At 41.8% G+C, this 19,278-nt stretch overlaps 1 protein-coding gene across 2 annotated transcripts in view; it reads right to left on the bottom strand.

The window, feature by feature from the left end:
* CCDC85C (coiled-coil domain containing 85C) overlaps nt 1-19,278 on the bottom strand; it is a 188,098-nt gene that overhangs the window by 52,338 nt on the left and 116,482 nt on the right. For both annotated transcript variants that reach the window (XM_036749654.1, XM_036749653.1), the window contains exon 2: nt 5,669-5,745. In XM_036749654.1, coding sequence (XP_036605549.1) covers nt 5,669-5,745 — 77 coding nt within the window. The remainder of the gene's footprint in view (nt 1-5,668; nt 5,746-19,278) is intronic.

Here is a 19,278-nt window from a genome sequence, read left to right on the forward strand (position 1 = left end):
TTACCAGCATCAGACCTTGATCAGATTATAGGATCCCAGATTTAAAACTAGAAGGCTGCTTAGAGGTCTTTTGTTCCAAACTCCTTTTACAGGTGAGGAAAGTGAGGAGTAGAGAAGTTTGGTGACTTGTCCGTGGTCACACAAAAGCTGGCTTCTGTAAAAAAATACCAGTGAAGTCAGTTGAACGTTGGCCAATTTGAAACCCTACTTGGTTGTAATCTTAGGGGCCAATGAGTCCTAGCCTATCATTTTTTCATATTTTTTTTGGAGGGAGGAAGGCAGGGCAGTTGGGGTTAAATGACTTGCCCAAGGTCACACAGCTAGTAAGTGTGTCAAGTGTCTGAGGCTGCATTTGAACTCAGGTCCTCCTGACTCCAGGGCTGGCGCTCTACCCACTGTGCCACCTAGCTGCCCCCTAGCCTATCATTTTAAAGCAGTGGAAATAGACTGGAGCATCTGAAGTGACTTATCCATCTAAGGTCACATAGCAAATAGAATCAGAACCAGGACATGAACCTAGTTCCCCTGACTCCTAGGCCAGTACACTTTCCCATTTAACCTTCCCCTTAACAGCCTCCCCTACGCCCCCTCCTCCATCCCCCCATCACAGGTCAAAGGGAGGAATTAACTCTTTCATCAAAGGAAGGTGAGAGGGGCAGCTAGGTGGCACAGTGGATAGAACACAGACCCGGGAGTCAGGAGGATCTGAGTTCAAATTCGGCCTTAGATACTTGACACCTACTAGCTGTACCCCGGGCAAGTCACTCAACCCCAATTACTTCACACACACACACACACCCCACCCCCAAACAAAAAGAAAAAAGAAAGTGAGAGGAAATAAGAAAAATTATTCTCTGAAATACCTTAAGGGTGGATAGGATGTGGGATTTTTGGTAGGGAAATAGAAAGCAACTCCTCCATGAGGGCTTTTTTTTTCCTCAGTGTGGCCTCTATTTAACACCAAAATAGTTTTAATTAAAAATACACTGGGGTGTTCACAGCCTAAATTACTGTATTGCCTTTTGTATTGTCTCTCTCATCTCTGCCTAAAAATTTCATCAACACAGCTGCTTCCTCTAAGTGATTCATCCCGAGACCCCATACATGTTATTTCTCCGTCGAATTTTCTATGCCATCCCCCTGGGGAGACTGTAATTGATACTGGAGTCCACATCGCGCTTATTCACTCCAGCTGACTCCCCTGCTGGGCTAATAAATGAAATCGGTATCGTACCCCAAAAGCGAAGCTCACAAAAGAGCAAGAGGCGCTTGTAATTTTCTCTCAAAATAAGAGAGAGGGCACACAGCCCTGCTCGGAGAATGGATGCAGCACCGAAGGCCGAGTGATGGGGAGGAGAGGTGAGAACGCGGTCCTGAGGCACCCGCCCTGGCTCCCTTCACCTGGCTTAGAATTGAGAATGTCAGAGGCGGAAGGTTCCAGGGAATCACAGAACACGGCCTGAGGCTTTGGAATCTCAGAGCCTGGAACGTCTGACTCTTACAAAGAACCACTCATTCCTTCAGCCAACAAATATTTATTAAGCACCTGCTGTGTACAGATAAACATGTCAGGTTCTAGGGGAGATACCAAACCTGACTACAGATTAGTCCCCACTCTGCCAGCGCTTGTAAGCTAGCAGCTTATAGTCTAGACCAGGCTTGCACAACCTGCAGCACACCAAAGGATTTCAGATGGCCCGGGGAAAATGCAGAGCAAAACATCCTCTCCATTTTCTGTGGCATCCAGATAATGGAATGGCAAGAGCTGAAAAGAACCTCAGAATCAAAGAGTGAGAGAACTGCAAGCGACCTCGAGGTCATCTAGTTCAGGCTGTCATTTCACAAACAATCTCTTAACAAGCATTTATTAAGCACTTACTGTGTTAGGCACTAAGCTAAAAAAAAAAAAAAAATTTAAACCATCTCCTGCCATTAATGAGCTTATTGTCTAATACTAGAAAGAAGATGTAAGTAAAAGTGAATATACAAGAAATTGACTAATACATTTATTAAGCACCTATTATGTACAAAAAGTTATGCTTGACACTGGGGAATAGTTCCTCCTGCCCTGAAAGACATTTCAATTTAATAAGGAATATGGTACTACACAAATAATTTAAGGTTGGATTGAAAAGGGTCAAAGAAAGATTCAGAAAGGCTGCTCTAAGAAAATCTCAAGGGGTTGCTAGGTGGCGCAGTGAGTGGAGCATCTGCCCTGGAGTCAGGAGGACTTGAGTTCAAATCCGGCCTCAGACACTTGACACACTTACTAGTTGTGTGACCTTGGGCAAGTCACTTTAACCCCAATTGCCCTGCCTTCCCCCCTCCAAAAATCAAACAAACACATGAAATCTCAAGAGGAAGAAGCTATTTAGGGGCCAGGAAAAAGATAGGGAAGCTCAATGGATGAGGCAGCATCTGGGCCTTGAAATAAAAAGATTTCAACAGGCAGTGAGAAAGAGAAAACTGGCCCTCAATATATAAATGGTGACAGATACCACCTACGTATAAGGCACATAAAGAGGGAAGTGGTAATCACTTTTTTAGGCTTAGGAGATCTGATGTGTTATCCAGCTCAGTTCTGTACCTCCATTATTATTATTTTTATTTTTATTTTTATTATTACCTGCTCTCCTCGACTCCCCTCTCTGCTCTTTCCAGAATCATTCCCGTCCATCAAACAAGATACTCCACACACTTGGCTCTGGGCATTCCCTCCAAGCCTAGAATGCTTTCCCTCCTCCACACTTACTACTGACCCTGTTAAGTCCCAACTAAAATCCCACCTTCTAAATTCCTGTGCCTTCTCTGTAATTATTTCCTGTGTATCCTGTACATAGCTTGCTTTGTGCGTATTTGTTGGATGGTCACTCCCACATCAGACTGTAAGCTCTCTGAGGCCCTGGCTTCTTTTAAGTTCCAACTGAAATCCCACCTCTTACAGGAAGCCTTCGCCAACCCCTTTTAATTTCTGTGCCTTCTCTCTGTTAATTATTTCCTATTTATCCTCTTGCTTTGAATATATTTGTTTACATGTTCTCTCCCATTAGATTGTAAGCGCCCCGAGGGCAGGGACTGTCACTGGTTTCTTTTTGTATCTCCAGCACGTAGCATGGTGCCTGGCACATAGTAGGTGCATAATGTTTATTGGCTGATTAACAACACATATTTACACAGCACTAACCTTTAAAAAAAGACTTCCCTCGAATTACACGAACTGATGCCAAGTGAAGGGGGCAGATCCAGAAGATCATACACAGTAACAGTAACATTGTATGTGTGTATATGTGTATATGTGTGTGTACATGTATATGTATACATATACATATATAGATACACACACACACACACACACACACACACACACACACACACACACATATATATATATATAATGTAACTGTTCTATACCTACATTACAAGGTTGTTAGGAGAAGAGTGAATTGTATTCATCCATGTCTTAAGGGAAGTTCAGATCTGAGCTCAGATTCCACTTTCTTCAGAAAAGCTCCTCTGACCACCCCAATCTGAAGTAACTTCCCCTTTCCAGAGCCCTCAAATGATGCCCGATGCCACCTAGGCCAAACCAGGCCTTAAAAGGAATCCATTGGGCACCACTCTCAACACAAGGTTATCTACCCTCTACCTGAAAAACTCCAATAAGAGAGAACTTATTTCTTCATGAAGAAGCCCATTCCATTTGGGGACAGCTCTAATGGTTAGGAACTTTTTCTTTATTTGCATCTGAAATCTTCCTCTTATGGCTTCCATGGGCTAATCCTCGTCCTGTTAATACCCTTACAGAAGTCATAGTCTATGTGACTAGTTGGTCTTCATCGCTCTATCTCCACAGAGCATAATACATGCTTTTGCATCCAGCAGGCCCTTAGTAAATGTTTGCATTCATTTTTTCCCTCTGTGTCTGGGACTTGTCTATGCCTCTCCTCTCCACACTCTATGCCGCCTTCTGTGATCAGTACTTTCCAACACTAATCCAGCATTCCAAACAGGCCAACTTCCTCACTGTCTTGTGGACATACCACAAAAAAGTCCTCTTTGTCACTGCTCCAGTTGCCTGGAATAGAAGTGGCCACCACACTAATTCTTAGGCCTAAGCAGCCAAACTCGCTCATCCTTCAAAGCTCAGGTGGCATCTCCTCTATAATAATGACTTCTCTGAATCGCATGGGTGAAAATACTCTCTCCCTCTTCCCACTTTCTTAGATTAACCTTGTCTGGATCTGTCCTTTGTTCTACTCTGTATCACAGTTGTCTTTGTGTAGGCTGCATCCCTCCTATCACACAGAAAGCTCCTTGAGGAAGTGTAGGTTATTTGTCATCTTTATAACCTCAGTACCAAGCACAGTATTTTGCACACAGATGCTTAAGTTGGCTGAATTGAATGCTTCTTCCATGAAGCCCTCCCTGACTAAAGGAATTTACCCAGATACGGTCCTTAATATGCATCTCACCATCTGTACCCTTCACTTCATCATTTTAATTATGAGCAAAAAAGAATGCCCTCAAAGACTTTACATCTTAATGGAGAAAGACAACAGAGAAAATGAAGCTGAAAGGGGGATTCTGAGGGATTGGGGGAGAGAGTATGGAGGTATATGATGGAGAAAGAGGTCCACAGAATCAGGAGTGGAGCCCAGAGAAGAATAAAGGAATGAACACAGCTGGTCTGGACACTTCTCCATAAAATGGAGGTTCCAGGGGGAACTAACCAATCAGAGGAAGAAGCCTTTCAGGGTGAGGAGGCTGCTGGGTTATGGTGGAGGAAGAAGTCTGGAAAGTCACGGGCAGAGGAGCAAGAATCAAAAGTCTCTAAACATCAGAGCTAGAAAGTTAAATTTAAAGATCTCAAAGAGAAGGAAAAAACCAGAAAGACAGATGCACAAAGAGAGAGAGATGGCAAGAGAGACAGAAAGACAAAGAGAATATAAAGGCAAAAATCTGGCTCCTTCCTCTTAAAGCTGGTGGAACAATTAATTAAAATGCTCTGACTCTAAATATGCTACTTCCTCCTCCAGATTCCTTTTCACACCTCCTGCTCCTGCACTGTGACACTAGACAGAAAGCCTTAGGACTTAGCTCTTGTTCAGTTTTGCTGCCTAACACCCCGGGTGACCTTTCTTTGTATCCCCAGCACAGTGTCTGCACACAGTAGACACAGTAGGCATTTAATAAATGTTTACTGATTTATTGACTGACCCTGGACAGGTTGCATTATAACTCTCAGACTTAGTGTCCTTTTCACTACCTTACTAATACAATGAGGGCACACCTTAGGTCCATGCCTCATTCTTGTGAGGGTTAAATCAGATTTTTCTTTGAAAAGTATATAGCAGCACCATGGAAATAGATGTTGCCTTTCTCTTTCACCTCCAAGCAAGAGTGGTGATCATAGACAGAAGAAATTGGTCAGAGTGATAGAGACAGGGAGAGAGGGAGGGAGGGAGGACAGGAAGGAAGAAGGGAGAGAAAGATAAAAAAGGAGGGAGGGAAGTAGAGAGGGAGGAAGAAAAGAAGGAAAGGAGGGAGGGAGGAAGGAAAAAAGGAAGGAGTGGGAAGAAGTCATGGGGATATTATATGGTACTGTTCATGGGAAAACATACATCAACATTCACGAGCAGCATGGATTGATGGACAGCTCCAGCCATACCTGAGAGAGAAGCTTGTTGTCATCTTCCAGCAGTTTCACCTTTGTTTCCAGCTGTCTGATGTAATTGCAAGAGGAGTCTTGAAAGACAAAAAGAGAGAAAGGGAGAAAACATGTTAACCTTTGGCCAAATTAATTGCCATCCCATCCACACAGAATTTCCACCAGGTATAACTAAGGTACAAGTGTGAGAACTGAGAGAGCTGGTCCTGGCTCTGAAGCATGTTAGGCTTGTGACCATGGCTGAGCCGGTTCCCCTTTCTAGGTATTTATATCTCCATTTGTCAAATGAGGATTATTTGCCCTTCCCACCTCACAGGCATATTCTAATGAAATGAGAGGATGCTTCTTAAAGTTATTTTGTAAATTCAAATTAAGGGAATAGTTTTTACCTCCTAACTTATTTACAAAGGAAATATGGTCACGAGAGTCAATACTGCTACAGAAATCCTGGCTGAAGCACTCATGCGCCTTCCCCGAAGCTAAGTCTCCCAGCTTCCCCAAAGGTATGAAGGTCTATGGTATAATACAAAGAACCCTGGACTGACAGCCAGGAGATAGGAGTTCTAGACCTGACCCTATCCCATTCATAGCTATGTGACTTGTGACAAATCATTTCACTTTTTTGCCCTCAGTTTCCAAAAGATTAGACAAGATAGTGGATGTCTGAAGGCTCTTTAAACTCTGACATATGAGTCTAAGGTCTATGATTCTAAAATCTGATCTAGCTCTGACATTCCATAATTCTAACCCTTCCCCCACTTCAAGCTCTGACATTCATACATCTCCTGCCTATGGCATTCTATGACTTGTGATTCTAAGGTTCCTTCCAGCTCTGGTATTGTATTTCTTACTATTCTATGAACTCTCTTACCTCTAGCATTCTATGTTCTAAAATTCTAAGGCACCCTCCAGGTCTGACATTCTATGAATCAATGATTCTCAGATCTATGATCCAAGGCTAAAAAAAGAAACTTACACAAGGGAAAATTAAATCCATTCCCCAACAGTCAGACAAGATTTTTTTGAAGACTTCAAGTACTTTTTGCAATAAAATTCTCAACAGTTGACTGAATGTTCACTTCCCACATCTCATCCCATTGCTTTGTCTATCTCCCCAATTCAGACCTGGTGAGCCAGGTGTAACATCTGCTGTGTAACATTAATGTTGGACACGTCAAAAGATAAAAAATGTTGGAAGATCGGGGGGGGGGGGGGGGTGGCGCAAAGCAGAGAGGTACAGTAAGGAAGAAATGCATCTTGGGGAATGTCTTTCAAGGAGGAGTAAGAGAGGAAGACGGGAGAAGGAAGAGAAAGAAAGAAGAGAGAGAAATAAAGATGGGGGGATATCAGTAAGGCAGTAATAACAATGTAGATGATAGTTGTCAAAATGTCCATGTAGTTCTGTATCACAAAGTATACAAGACTCTCCACAGAGAAGACAGAAGGAAACCATTTATTCAGACACCAGAGAACCATATCCCATAACCAAATGTTCAGCTCCCGAAGTCAGTCAGCCCACTTTATTATAACAGCAAGGAACTTAAAACACCATATCACAGGCTGGAGCCTCGCCATCCCAAAACCTCTCCAATCCCCCGTTGGGGTCTTCCCTAAAACAAACTCACAGTACAGCTAAGTCACAGCCTGTTCAGTTCTAACTATCAGGAGGGCAGCCATTAGCAGCCGTAACTGCTCTCTCTCCCTCTCTCTCAGCATTTCCTGGGACATAACTTCCTTTTCCCGTCAGGAAGCTCCTCCCACCACATGTGACTTGGGCTTCCTGTGATATAAGCAGGTCACACGGCCTATTAATGGGCAGGAAAGATCTTCAAATCTAAATTGCTACTACAGGGGGAGAGGGAGAGAAAGAGGGAGAAAATAATTAGGCTAGAAGGCAAAAAAATAAGGGGGGAAGGGGGGAACTCTGGAGGAAGGAAATAAGAGAGACTATTCAGAATTTGAAGGGAACATCACAAGACACATGTAACAAGGACTAGAAGAGGTCTTAGAGTCCATCTCATCTGACCTCTTTTCTGAGGATGAGAAGAAAGAGGAATGGAGGAGGACAGGAACAGAGACAAAGAGGGAAGAGTGAGTAAAAAGTGGAATTTCTCTCCTCCTGAAGTAGGTAAATTTCAGATAATTAGTTCCCACCTTTCTTCTCATATCACTCCCCATTACCAGGGACTACAAAGAAAGGCCAGATGATTATGCTAGCTCCCTTACGATCTTGAGAAAGCATTAAGGCTTGGCTTTGGACCATTCCTATGAAAAACTGGAAGATGCCAGAAAATTAAAAACAGACAAAAAAAGGATACCATTCTTGCACAACTGATAGATACCAAATGCCCATGTGCTGAATAAATGAGAAAACTGCTCAAATTTCTATAATGCTCACTCCCACCAGGAGAGCTGTGAGGCATATATAGGAAGGATGATTAGCCCAATTTTGGAGAAGAGGAAAAAGGCTGAGAGAGACTAACTGACTTGTGCGTGGTCCCTCAGATAAGAAATGTCAGAGGTGGAATTTGAACCCAGTTCTTTCTGGTTCCAAGTCCAGAAGACTACATTATGACACTTTCCAAGGAAACTTTGGGAAAGGAAGGGGCCTAGGAGGCCACTTAATCCAACTCTCTCCTTTTATAGATGAAGCTCAGAAAAGGAAAGGGACCTGCCCAAGTCTGGGGAAGATCAAAGCATTTTAGAGTTGGGAGGTAACCCAGAGATCATCCCTGAATTTTACAGATGGGGAAACTGAGATGCAGAGAGCAATTTAACCAAGGCCATAGATCTTTAATTTAAAGCTGGGTAGGATCTTGGAGGCTAGAGAAACAGCAAATGGCAGAGTCAAAGATCAGTCCCAGGTCCTCTGACTGCATATCTAGCATTCAAATTTATATGTGTTCCCTATCTAGAAAGAAAAAAGACACAGAACACAAAACATGTATTTCTGCCTTTTTCTTTTTAAGAACACAATGTAGTATAGTAAAAGAGCCCAGGAAAAGGAGTCAAGAGAGCTGGGTGTGGGTCTCTATGCTGACCCTAAGGCAATCCCCTCTTCCTAGCTTTAGTTCCCTCATCCGTAAAACCAGGGGCTTGGTCCTAATGATTGGCTCCCATGCTCTCTGACAGTCCATGATTTTATGCAGTCCTCAGGGAGTGATGGAGAGTGGAGGAGGGAAATGGGACTGGGGGAGGGGAGGAAGATGGAAGGCAAAGAAGTGGGCCAAATGGGTAGCCTAGCAACTAAGTGTCCCAATGCGAATGACTGAGAATCTGCAACTTCACACAAACAGCTGACAAATCCCTTATCAGAAACCACATTCTCAGAATAGTTCTTTTTTCCCTTTCTGACCTTCAAGTTATCAGTTTTTTACTTTTATTTTTTTAAGCTGGATGAGGCACCTTTCCAGAGGCTTTCTTATCCTCCCCACCCACCCCTGCCCAGGGGCAGCCCCACTCCACTCCACACAACCAGTGGGGAGGAATGTGAATGACTCACAAACCTACTCCTGGGCACTCTCTCTCCCCTGACACCCTATTTCTCCGGCCTCACCCTTGAGGAATGTGGCTCAGGAAGATCTTCCTTTCTCAGACACAAACTGGACAGATGCCTTTAAGTACTACCCCTAGAAAGCATACTCTTTCCAGGTATTTCAGGCCCCAGCAACCCCAAAGCCCTTAAAAATGGAGACTGCCCTACACCCCACCACACCCCACCTCCTTCACAATCTCCATTTTGCTCATTCTCTAGCTCCCATCAATGCTCTGCCGAGGCGCCATTTCCTTAAATGACTTATCCCTCTCCCAGTTGTTAATGCACCAGGCCCATTACTGTGTATTTTATATGTGTGTTAGAGCCCGCTCACAAGAGATGAACATTAAATTTTTAGTGTGAGCATTACTGTTTTGTTGATTGTCTAGACTTAAGTGATAGACAAAATATTAATGCAGATTAAACTTAAACGTGTGTCCTGGGAACATTTGTTTTCTTTAGTGCTGGCTGTTAAACATTTACCACTACACACTGAATATATTTCATATATTCATCTTTTAGCATGTCACACTCCCCAGTAAAATTTTTTTTGAGGACAGAGATTGTTTCATTTTTCCATTTTTATCCCCCAATACATAGCACAGTGCTTGGCAGAAAGGAGAATGCATTAACTCACTGTGTAATCTCATTGGGCCTCAGTTTCTTTATCCATAAAATGGAGTTAACAATCCTTGATTTGTTTTTGAAGAATTAAGATGGAAATTAGATTTTGGAACAGTCACTGAAGAGAAGGTCACTGAGTAAAAAACAATACTGGTTTAAATCTGAGAAAACTTTCTGCTTATAACTATTCTTCTTTACTCTTTTTGCCAAAACCATCATTCACTCCCACTCCCATATTCTCAAAGCTGGTTCTAACAACATTGCTACTTGCCGCTACTATGACTGTGTAAGGCCAGTAACACCAGCACACAGGAGGGCTGCCAGCACAGATTCGTTGATCTGCTTTTCTAAGGAAAGCAACTTTAAGGGGTTAACAATCTTACTTTAATTAAACATACGTATACCATTCACTTAGTTTAGGGGGAAAAGCCAGCACCCTGAACTTCAAAGCAAATACAAACACAAATTACAAACAAATCAACAGACAGGCTTTTATCCGTCTGACCAAATCATAATACATACATAGTTACCAGAGAGAAGCAACAACATCTGGGTTTTCAAAGCATGCGGGGAGGGGGAGGGAGGCCTTCAACAGCTATCCAGAGTCTTATCACCAACACTCTTTCAATGAGTGTGACCCCAAAGGCAAAATGCTAACCTCTGAGTTTATATACACTTCTTCAGGGTCAGAGGGTGTCACAACCATGCAACTCAGAACTAGGCCTTCCCTTGAGAGTAAGCAGGTCATCAAAGACTCCAGATTCAATCCAAGATTCCTTAGTGCTGAGAAGCACTCCAAAACAAAGACAACCAAAAAAGTCCCACTTTGCTTGCCATTACACGGGTATGATCTTTTATTCTTTCCGCTCTTTTATCTCTCATAGGGAGAGGGATTTGGGCTGGATCTATGAGGCAGCTAGTGGTGCAGTGCTTGGTGGCCTGGGCCTGGAATCAGGAAGACAGCAGACATTAATAAATGTGTGACCCCCTGGTGCTTATTCCCTTTCTCTTCCCTTTACTGTCATAGGGAAATCCCAGATGAGAAAACTCCCTCCAACAATGCAGGCCAGCACCATCTTGGCAACCAAAGAGTCTTATGAGCACTGAAAGCTGAATGACAGGAAGGTAGTATGTGTCAGAGGCATCACTTGAATCCAGGTCTTCTGGGTTTCGAGGATAGTTCTCTATTAGCTGTAGTGTACTGCCCCTCAATCAGTTTTTTTTTTTGTTGTTGTTCAGTCACTTTTGACTCTTCATGACTCCATTTGGGGTTTTCATGGCAAAGATACCAGAGTAGTTTGCCATTTCCTTCTCCAGCCCATTTTACAGACAAGGAAACTGAGGCAAACAAGGTTAAATAACTTGCTTAGGGTCACATAGCTAGTCGGTGTCTGAGGCTGGATTTGAACTCAGGTTTTCCTGATTTTAGGTCCAGTTCTCTATCTACTGTGATACCTAGCTGCCCCCCACCTCAATCAGATACTGAAATCCTATTTACTTTTCATCTCTTGGATCTATTTCCTCCTCCCTATTCCCCATTCTGCTGCAGGCCTTTATTACCAACTACTTTGACTATTACAATAGCCTCTTCTTTCCTTTATTCTCTCTCCCATCCATACTACCTTTCACACCAATGCCAAACTAATATTCCTTATTTATAAATTTGTATTATTAAATACATATTACATTTATATTATTTATAAATCTGTTTAAAACCCTTCAGGGTCTCTTTGCTGGAATTCAATGCCCCCCACAGTTCAGCACTGCCCTATCTTAACAGCTCTATTCAACCTGTTTCTAGCAAAAAGGACAACTAGCTACCTCTGGTGCTTGCCTGACATATACAGCCTCTATGACCTTGGTCTTGCTGCTCCTTATTCTTCAAGTGCCTTCACCCCACAACAACCTGCTTCTTACCCATCCTTCAAGGCCCAACTCAGATACTGTCTCCATTAGCAAGCCCTGATTCTACTTACTCTTCCTGCTTTGTATATGTTTACAACATTATAGATAACCACATATGCATCTAATACCTCCACTAAACTGCAAACTTTAGGAGGACAAGGAATATCTCTCATCTAAAGCTTACACTTTTCTCTATGCACACACACACACACCCCCTTCAGATGAGAACAAGTGAATACTCTTAGAACCTGGGATCAGAATTTCTTTTATCTGTTACTAAAAGACAAGTAGCTGCCTAATCTAGCCGAAACGTGAGCTATGAACAAGATGTCCTGTGGAAGCGGGATGACCATTTGGATAAATCACTTCTGTGAGCTATGAGAATTGTGCCTGCTCGTCTAGAAAAGATGCTGATAGCACTAAACCCAATTAGTTTCTTTTTTTCTAAATTGCCAGTTCTCTTCTACGGCCCACAAGGAAAGACGACTGCCCATTCTACATTGGCTCAGTCTTTCATGAGGATTGCTTAGACAGACTGAATGATGAGTTAAATTCCCTCCCTGCTCCCAAACTGCCAGCCAGTGTCTTCTCTTCTCCAGTTCCCTTTGAAATCAGATACATATTATAAATATGAGGTCTCTGACAGGTTTATGGTCAACTCTCCGGTTTGTGGCCAGAAGGACTTAGGTCTCAGGTAACTGAACAAATGCCTCAGAAATGAATATCGGGAGCTCATTCGAGGTAATGACTCAAAGATTTTAGCTTTTGTCTGAGGATCTCAGAGGAATCAAGATTTCAGGTAACACAGGGCAGTGGATAGATGTATCCTGGCCTTAAGTAGAATGAAGCATATTGTCAATAATTACCTGCATAACCAATCAACATCAATGTTAATTAATCATGATTAGCTAATAATCAATAGTCGATTAATGTATAAACTTTTATTAAGACCTTACTACGTGCCAGACAAAATTGAAAGGTGGGGAACGAGGGGTGTAGAATATTATACACAACAACAGAAATGGCCAGTGTGTTGGTTAATTCTGCTGCAATTCTTTTCTCTTCATTTTTTATTCTTTGTTACAAAGGATGACTTTCGTAGTAGGCAAGATGGAAAATGAAGATCATAGAAAAGCAAAAGATAGCAATAATACAATTCTTTTAAGTGGTACTAATGACATTACTGAGGAGACATAGGACTGCAAAGGGAGACAAGGCTAGTCAGAGAGCCTATCAACATTACCCTGGCCTCCAGGGCATCTGGGGACATTGTCTATGTAGGGGCAGTGAATAGAGCACTGGGCCTGGAGTCAGGCTGACCTGAGTTACAATCTAGCCTCAGATACTTCCTAGCTAGGTGACCCTGGGCAAGGAAGTCCTTTAGACACTGTCTGCCTCAGTTCCCTCATCTGTAAAATGTGGAACATAACAGCACCTCCTCCCCTTCCTCTTCTCAAAAGACATGGACAAGAATTGCACAAAATGAAAAGCTAAGGACAAACTAGGAGCTGTATCACTGGAGGGAAGACCATATCAATGAGATGACACATCCAAAGTATCAGAACAACCAGACCCCATCACTGAAAGGATGAAAACCCAGAATTCCTGACTTTCCAAAGACTTACCACTCCCTGGGGGCTTCCTGATTGCCTAGTAAAAGCCACTGACTATCTTGGTGGTTTCTACATCACTACACAACAATGCCTCTTAAAAATGGGTATCAGTCTTGAATCATATGGGTCCCTCTTACCCCATGACCCATTGCACCCACTTGCAGGTATATTTTCCTGTTGGGTCCTTTGGCCATGGCACATCAGGTGTCCTGACCTCAAGTCTGACATTCTTTCAGCAACCAGCCTGCACTAAAGGAGGTTCTCTTCAATAACACTGATACCTTCTTTTTATGCATGGCTACTCTAGAAAAGGGTTCAAATCCAGCCTCAGATACTTACTAATTGTGTGATCCTGGACAAGTCACGTAACCCTGTTTGACTTGGTTTCCTCATCTGTAAAGTAATCCGGAAAAGGAAATAGCAAACCTTCACTCCAGTATCTTTACCCAAGAAACCACCCCTGCCAAAAAATAAAAAATTTAAAAATAAAAAAAAATTTAAAAAAAGAAAACCCCAAACGGAGTCACCAAGACTCAGACATGACTGAACAACAACAATAAAAGTTTAAACTCTAGGGCCAATACTTCCTTAGGAGAGTTCCCCCTTTTGGGTGTCAATTTCCTTATGTGTCCAGTGAAGAGGCTAATTTAAGCAATCCCTAAAGTCCTTCCCTGCTCGCCCTATCCAGGGTTCTGTGACTCATTTCACCTGGATACAAATAAAATCTGGCATTCAAAAATGTTAATTCAATCTTACACTGCATTCACAGAAGAAAGATCAAAATGAGAAACGAGAAAATCTCACTATCATCTGGAGTGTTTTGTTCCGTTCTGGGAACCTTGTTTCAGGAAGGACATTATTAACAAGCACATTCAGTACAGGGTAACCAGCATGGTGGCATGCCTAGAGACCACGTCATACAAGGATCAGTTGAGGAGTTAGGGATATTTAGAGTAGAAAAGAGGAAACGGAAGAAAACAGTGGTGATTTTGTTCTTCAAGTAGCTAACGTGGGAAAGGGCTAGGATCTATTCTACTTGGCACTAACAAGCAATAGGATTCATGGGTGAAGGGAGCCATTGGCTTGATATTAAAAACAAAAGTGAAAACCTTTATTATAATCGGACCTAACCCAGAGTAGAATTGGTTGTCTCAGGAGGAAACGTCACCAGACAGCTCTTCAAGCATAGGTTGGATGATCATTTTTTAGAGATACTGGTAACTCTTGTTTCAGCTTACGGGATGGACTAGTTAATGATCTCTGAAGTCATATACAGTTCTGAGATTCCAGGAAATCTGAGAATCTAGGAAAAATTATAGGGCAAATAGTATGATTCACTCCACGGGAGGAAATATAAATATGACTTGAAATCTTCTAAAATCTAGGCAATTACATTCCCAGCTCAGTATATCTTTCTCAAATGATCCTAGACCCCTGAGTCCCTAAACACATAAAGTAACATCCTATAAAGGTCATTGCACCCCCAACCTGTGAGATAGCCTCTTATAATTTTAAGGTGAATCATATGTTATGCTTAACACTTCTGATGTTACAATCCTAAATTTGTGCTGCATTTTTATACTTTACCAAGATTTCACAAACAATTTATGTAACATTGGAATTAGTTTTTCTTCAAATGGTTGATAGAATTCACTAGTAAAAGCATCTGGTCCTGGGGTTGTTTCTTTAGAAGTTCATTTGTGGCTTATTCAATTTCTTCGATGTGACTGAGTGATTTAAATTCTCTATTTCTTATTCTATTGCAAAAATCTTTTAAGTTATCAGTCTGGTTGACATAATTGGGTCAAATGATTTCTAATAATTTCCTTTATTTTCTCTTCATTTACTGTGAGTTCTTTTTCATTTTTGCTATTGGCAGTTTGGTTTTTCTCTCTCTCATCAGATTAGGTAACAGTTTATGTTTTACTAGTTTTTTGAAAAAAGCAGTTTGTATCAACTTAATGACATTTTTTATTGCACTGTTTTTTATCATTTCTCTTCTTATATTTGGATGGGACATTTTGATTTGTTGTCTTTCTAATTTATTTTTAGTGGCATACCCAATTTACTGAATTATCCTTCTCAAAAGTTTTGGCATGCTATCCCTACATTGTCATTTTCTTTAATGAAATTGTCTATGCTTTCCAGAATTTGTTCTTTGATCCATCAATTCTTTATTTTTATTCAGTCTCCATGTGATTCCTTTTCAAAGGCTCCTTATTGATTTTAATGATTATGTTGTTGTCCATAAAAGATGTGCTTAAAGTTTTATTTTTCAGCATTTCTTTATGAGATTTTACGGTCAGTTTTTTTATAAAGGTGCCATGAGAAGCTGACAAATGTATAAGCTTCCAAACTTTTTTTCTCCCAAACTCTCATGTTATTTCTAATTTCATTTCTTTTCTCTTGCTTCCTTTCTTCCAATTTTACCCTTGGAATCCTGCAGTCAAGCCACTGTGCCCTCTGCAGCCTTTGGGGCTTATAGGTGCTGTGTGTCCAGCGTCTGGTAAAAAATCTATACTATCTTCTTCTCGTTTTGTTTCTGGGACTTCTCTTAACCCATAGATTTCTTCATTGTGTTCAGTGTTTTCTTCTATTAGTTATATTTGCAGACTCAGTTGTTAGATTGGAACTTGGTGCTCAGACCAGTCTGCTCCAGCCCTCTTGGATAGGTTGGATAGACCCTGTTTGGTCTTATCCTTTCTGTAGTCTGGATGCCAGTGCAGCTGCCAAGCTGAATGGGGTGAATGGTATTAGGTCTCACTCCCCTCCTCAATGCTTGGTAGTTCTACTATAGGTTCTGGCCTCACCTGGTCTGTTTTCTCCTGGTAAAATCCCTGGTCAGGACCTGACTTCTTTCTCTGCTGTGGCCCCGACAGGCCCCACTGGGGTGCTACAGGTCACACAGAGACAACGACATTTTTTTAATTTTTTAAATTATTTTTATTTTCTTTTTCTTTTCTTTTTCTTTTTTTTTTTTTTTTTGGAGAGGGGAAGGCAGGGCAATTAGAGTTAAGTGATTTGCCCAAGGTCACACAGCTACTAAGTGTGTCGACTGTCTGAAACTGGGTTTGAACTCAGGTCCTCCAGACTCCAGAGCCAGTGCTCTACTCACTGAGCCACCTAGCCGCCCTGAGATAACCACATTTTTGCTGGCACTCAAGGGTTCAATTGGTCCTCTCCTCTGCGGTGGTCTGAATTATCACATTTGGGTCCTGCCTCTCTGCACACATTCCACATATCCAATCATACTTTCCTAAAATCTCTTTTACAATTTCCCTTATCTCTAAGCACACAGCCACCACCCTTTTCAAGCCCTCCTCACCTTGAACAAGGGACTACAGTTATCCCTTCCACATCACAACTTTCCCCAATATATCTCAGGTCAGCATAAGAAATTAAATGGGAATTTGGAGGGAGTTTTATGGAAGCCACAGATGAAACAGAAAAGTTTAGAAATTCAGAAATGCATAAAATGTGTTGCATTGCATAATATCAGCCCAAATTTTACAATAAGGTACTGTAAACATCCCATTTTATTTGATAAAATATTCAGAAAAAAATTCAAAAATTCTGGTACAAAAGGAAGGCCAAACATTTTTATTTGGATTTTTCAGACCTCAATAAATTCCAATGGCTCCCCATTATCTCTAAGATCCAATGTAAATCCTTAGTTTGTTATTTAAATTCCTTCCCGACTCGACCCCCTCCTACCTCTCTGCTCTTTTTACATTCTACTCTTTCTACACACTCTCTATTATGCAGCCACACTGGCTTACTTGCTATTCCTTGCACATGAAAATTCCTGCCCCTAGCCTAGTGGTGTCACTTAGTATGTGCTTAACAAACGTTTATGGATGACTGACTCCACATCTTTGTATTGGCTGTCCCAGATACGAAGAACGCTCTCTCTCCTCACCTTCTCTTTTTAGTATCTTTGGTTTAACTCAAACCCCACCTTCTTCTGGAGGCCTTTCTTGGCCCCCAGAGCTGCTATGGCCTTCTCCTTTCATGTTACAGCTACACAGCATGTATTTTGTTTGTACTTAATTTACATGCTCTCTCTCCCCATTAGAAAGTAAATAACATTAGAATGTAACTCTCCTTGAGAGCGGGCAGAGTTTTTGTCTTTCTTGAATGCCCAGCTCTTAATACAGTGCCTGGCACACAGTAAGCACTTAAGATGCTTGTTGACTGACTTCATAGTGACATATGGGTGTGGGATATAGAGGGAACATGAAGATTTTTGAGTAGATAAATGGTACCAGTCAAGAAACATTAAGGGCTTACTGTGTGCCGGGACATTGTTTTAGGCAGTCAGGATACAAAGACAAAATTGAGAAGTCCATGCCTTCAAGGAGCTTATATTTTGCTGTGGGAAAGATACAAATATAGTTTTATCCCAAATATATGCGAAATAGATATGAGGTAATTTGCAGGGGGAAGCTGGAGGATATAAAGAAAGCCTTCACTGAGATTCTAGGATAGTTTCTTAACCTATGGTCCATGAACTCCCCCACCCCCAGGGGTCTCTGGATAGATTTCAAAGAAACTATAATGTTGTGTTGGTAAAGAACTACATCTTTAATTTAACTTACCTCTAACTAAAATTTAGCATTTCCTTCCATTAAGAAGACCTGAGAAGGGTCCATAGGCTTCACTCATCTGCCAAGGGGATCCATGACCAAAAAAAAAAAAAAATTGAGATCCTAAAGGTTTTATAGAAGGTGTCACTCAAGTCGAGAATTGAAGGAAACTAGGAATTAAAAGAAGCAGAAGTGAAAAAGGAAGTGTATTTCAGGCCTGTGCAAAGGCCCAGAGATGGATAGAACAACACCATGTATGAAGAGCAGTAGGAAAGCTTGTTTGGCTAGACCAACATCTGTGCAAAAAGGAACAATGTTTCTAGGTAAGTAGAAGCCAAGTTGGGGAGATATGTCCAGACCTATGCAAAGGCAGATTTTTTTTTTTGGCAGCTGCACACCAAAGGAAGGTCCCTCGCAACTAAATAGATAGAGATATCCAAAAATTGGGGCAGAAGTTGGAGCACTAGTATGACTCTTGCAATCAGGTATCTTTTAAATATGAGTTCAGAGGCTTCACTAAGCTGTGCATGTTCCCAAGTCCATTCTTGTTGGCTCATTATCGTTCTCATGGAGCTTAACCAGTCTCAAGGCAGTCTGTAAGCCTTGGATAAGCTAGCTCCCTCCTACCCTCTCTTTATCCCTGCTAGATCCCAGAAACGACATTTTCATCAGGGAATGAAAAGATCTGTGACAGTCACCAGGAACCGCAAGGCCCCAGCTATCTTATCAGAATTTCATTAGGAAAAGAGCCCCCTGATAGAGGAAGAAAGGCATCGAGCTAAAGAGGGCATGTCTATGCTAGAGATGGGGGAAGGGAACAGGACATATCTGGCTTCTTGGTTGGGTGACCTCACCGTTACTAACCTCACCTTTTCTCTCTGAGGACTGGCAGATCTATTATGCTCCTGCCAGTCACACAGCTAGTGGAAATGAGTATGTAATTAAATTAATCCTGGGTTTTTATGTAATGGGTAGGGGAAATGTCAAGAGGATAGAAGAAAACCTTTGCACGCTGGCAGGCTAGAGAGAGGAAAAAGAGAAAGGTAACATGGGAAACAAAGGGCCCCAGTTCATACGGACAAGGCATGGAGTCCACCCCACCGCCTTCAGTATGCGGACACATCGCCACACTCACAAAAGATTAAGATCTTTTATTTTTAAAGTCCACCGGAAGAAATTTTATAGCCTTGTCAGTCATCCAGCCCGGTGTCACTGTGAGGAAGTTCAATCAATAAATCAGTAAATACTGCCAGGTAGACACACCCAAAGGAGGCCAGCGACAAAATAAAAGGCCCCAACTATACCAAAAATACTTATAGCGGTGAGAGCAAACACCTGGAAACAAAG

The sequence above is a fragment of the Trichosurus vulpecula genome, chromosome 3 (genome assembly GCF_011100635.1).
Source record: "Trichosurus vulpecula isolate mTriVul1 chromosome 3, mTriVul1.pri, whole genome shotgun sequence".
Classification (NCBI taxonomy): Eukaryota; Metazoa; Chordata; class Mammalia; order Diprotodontia; family Phalangeridae; genus Trichosurus; species Trichosurus vulpecula.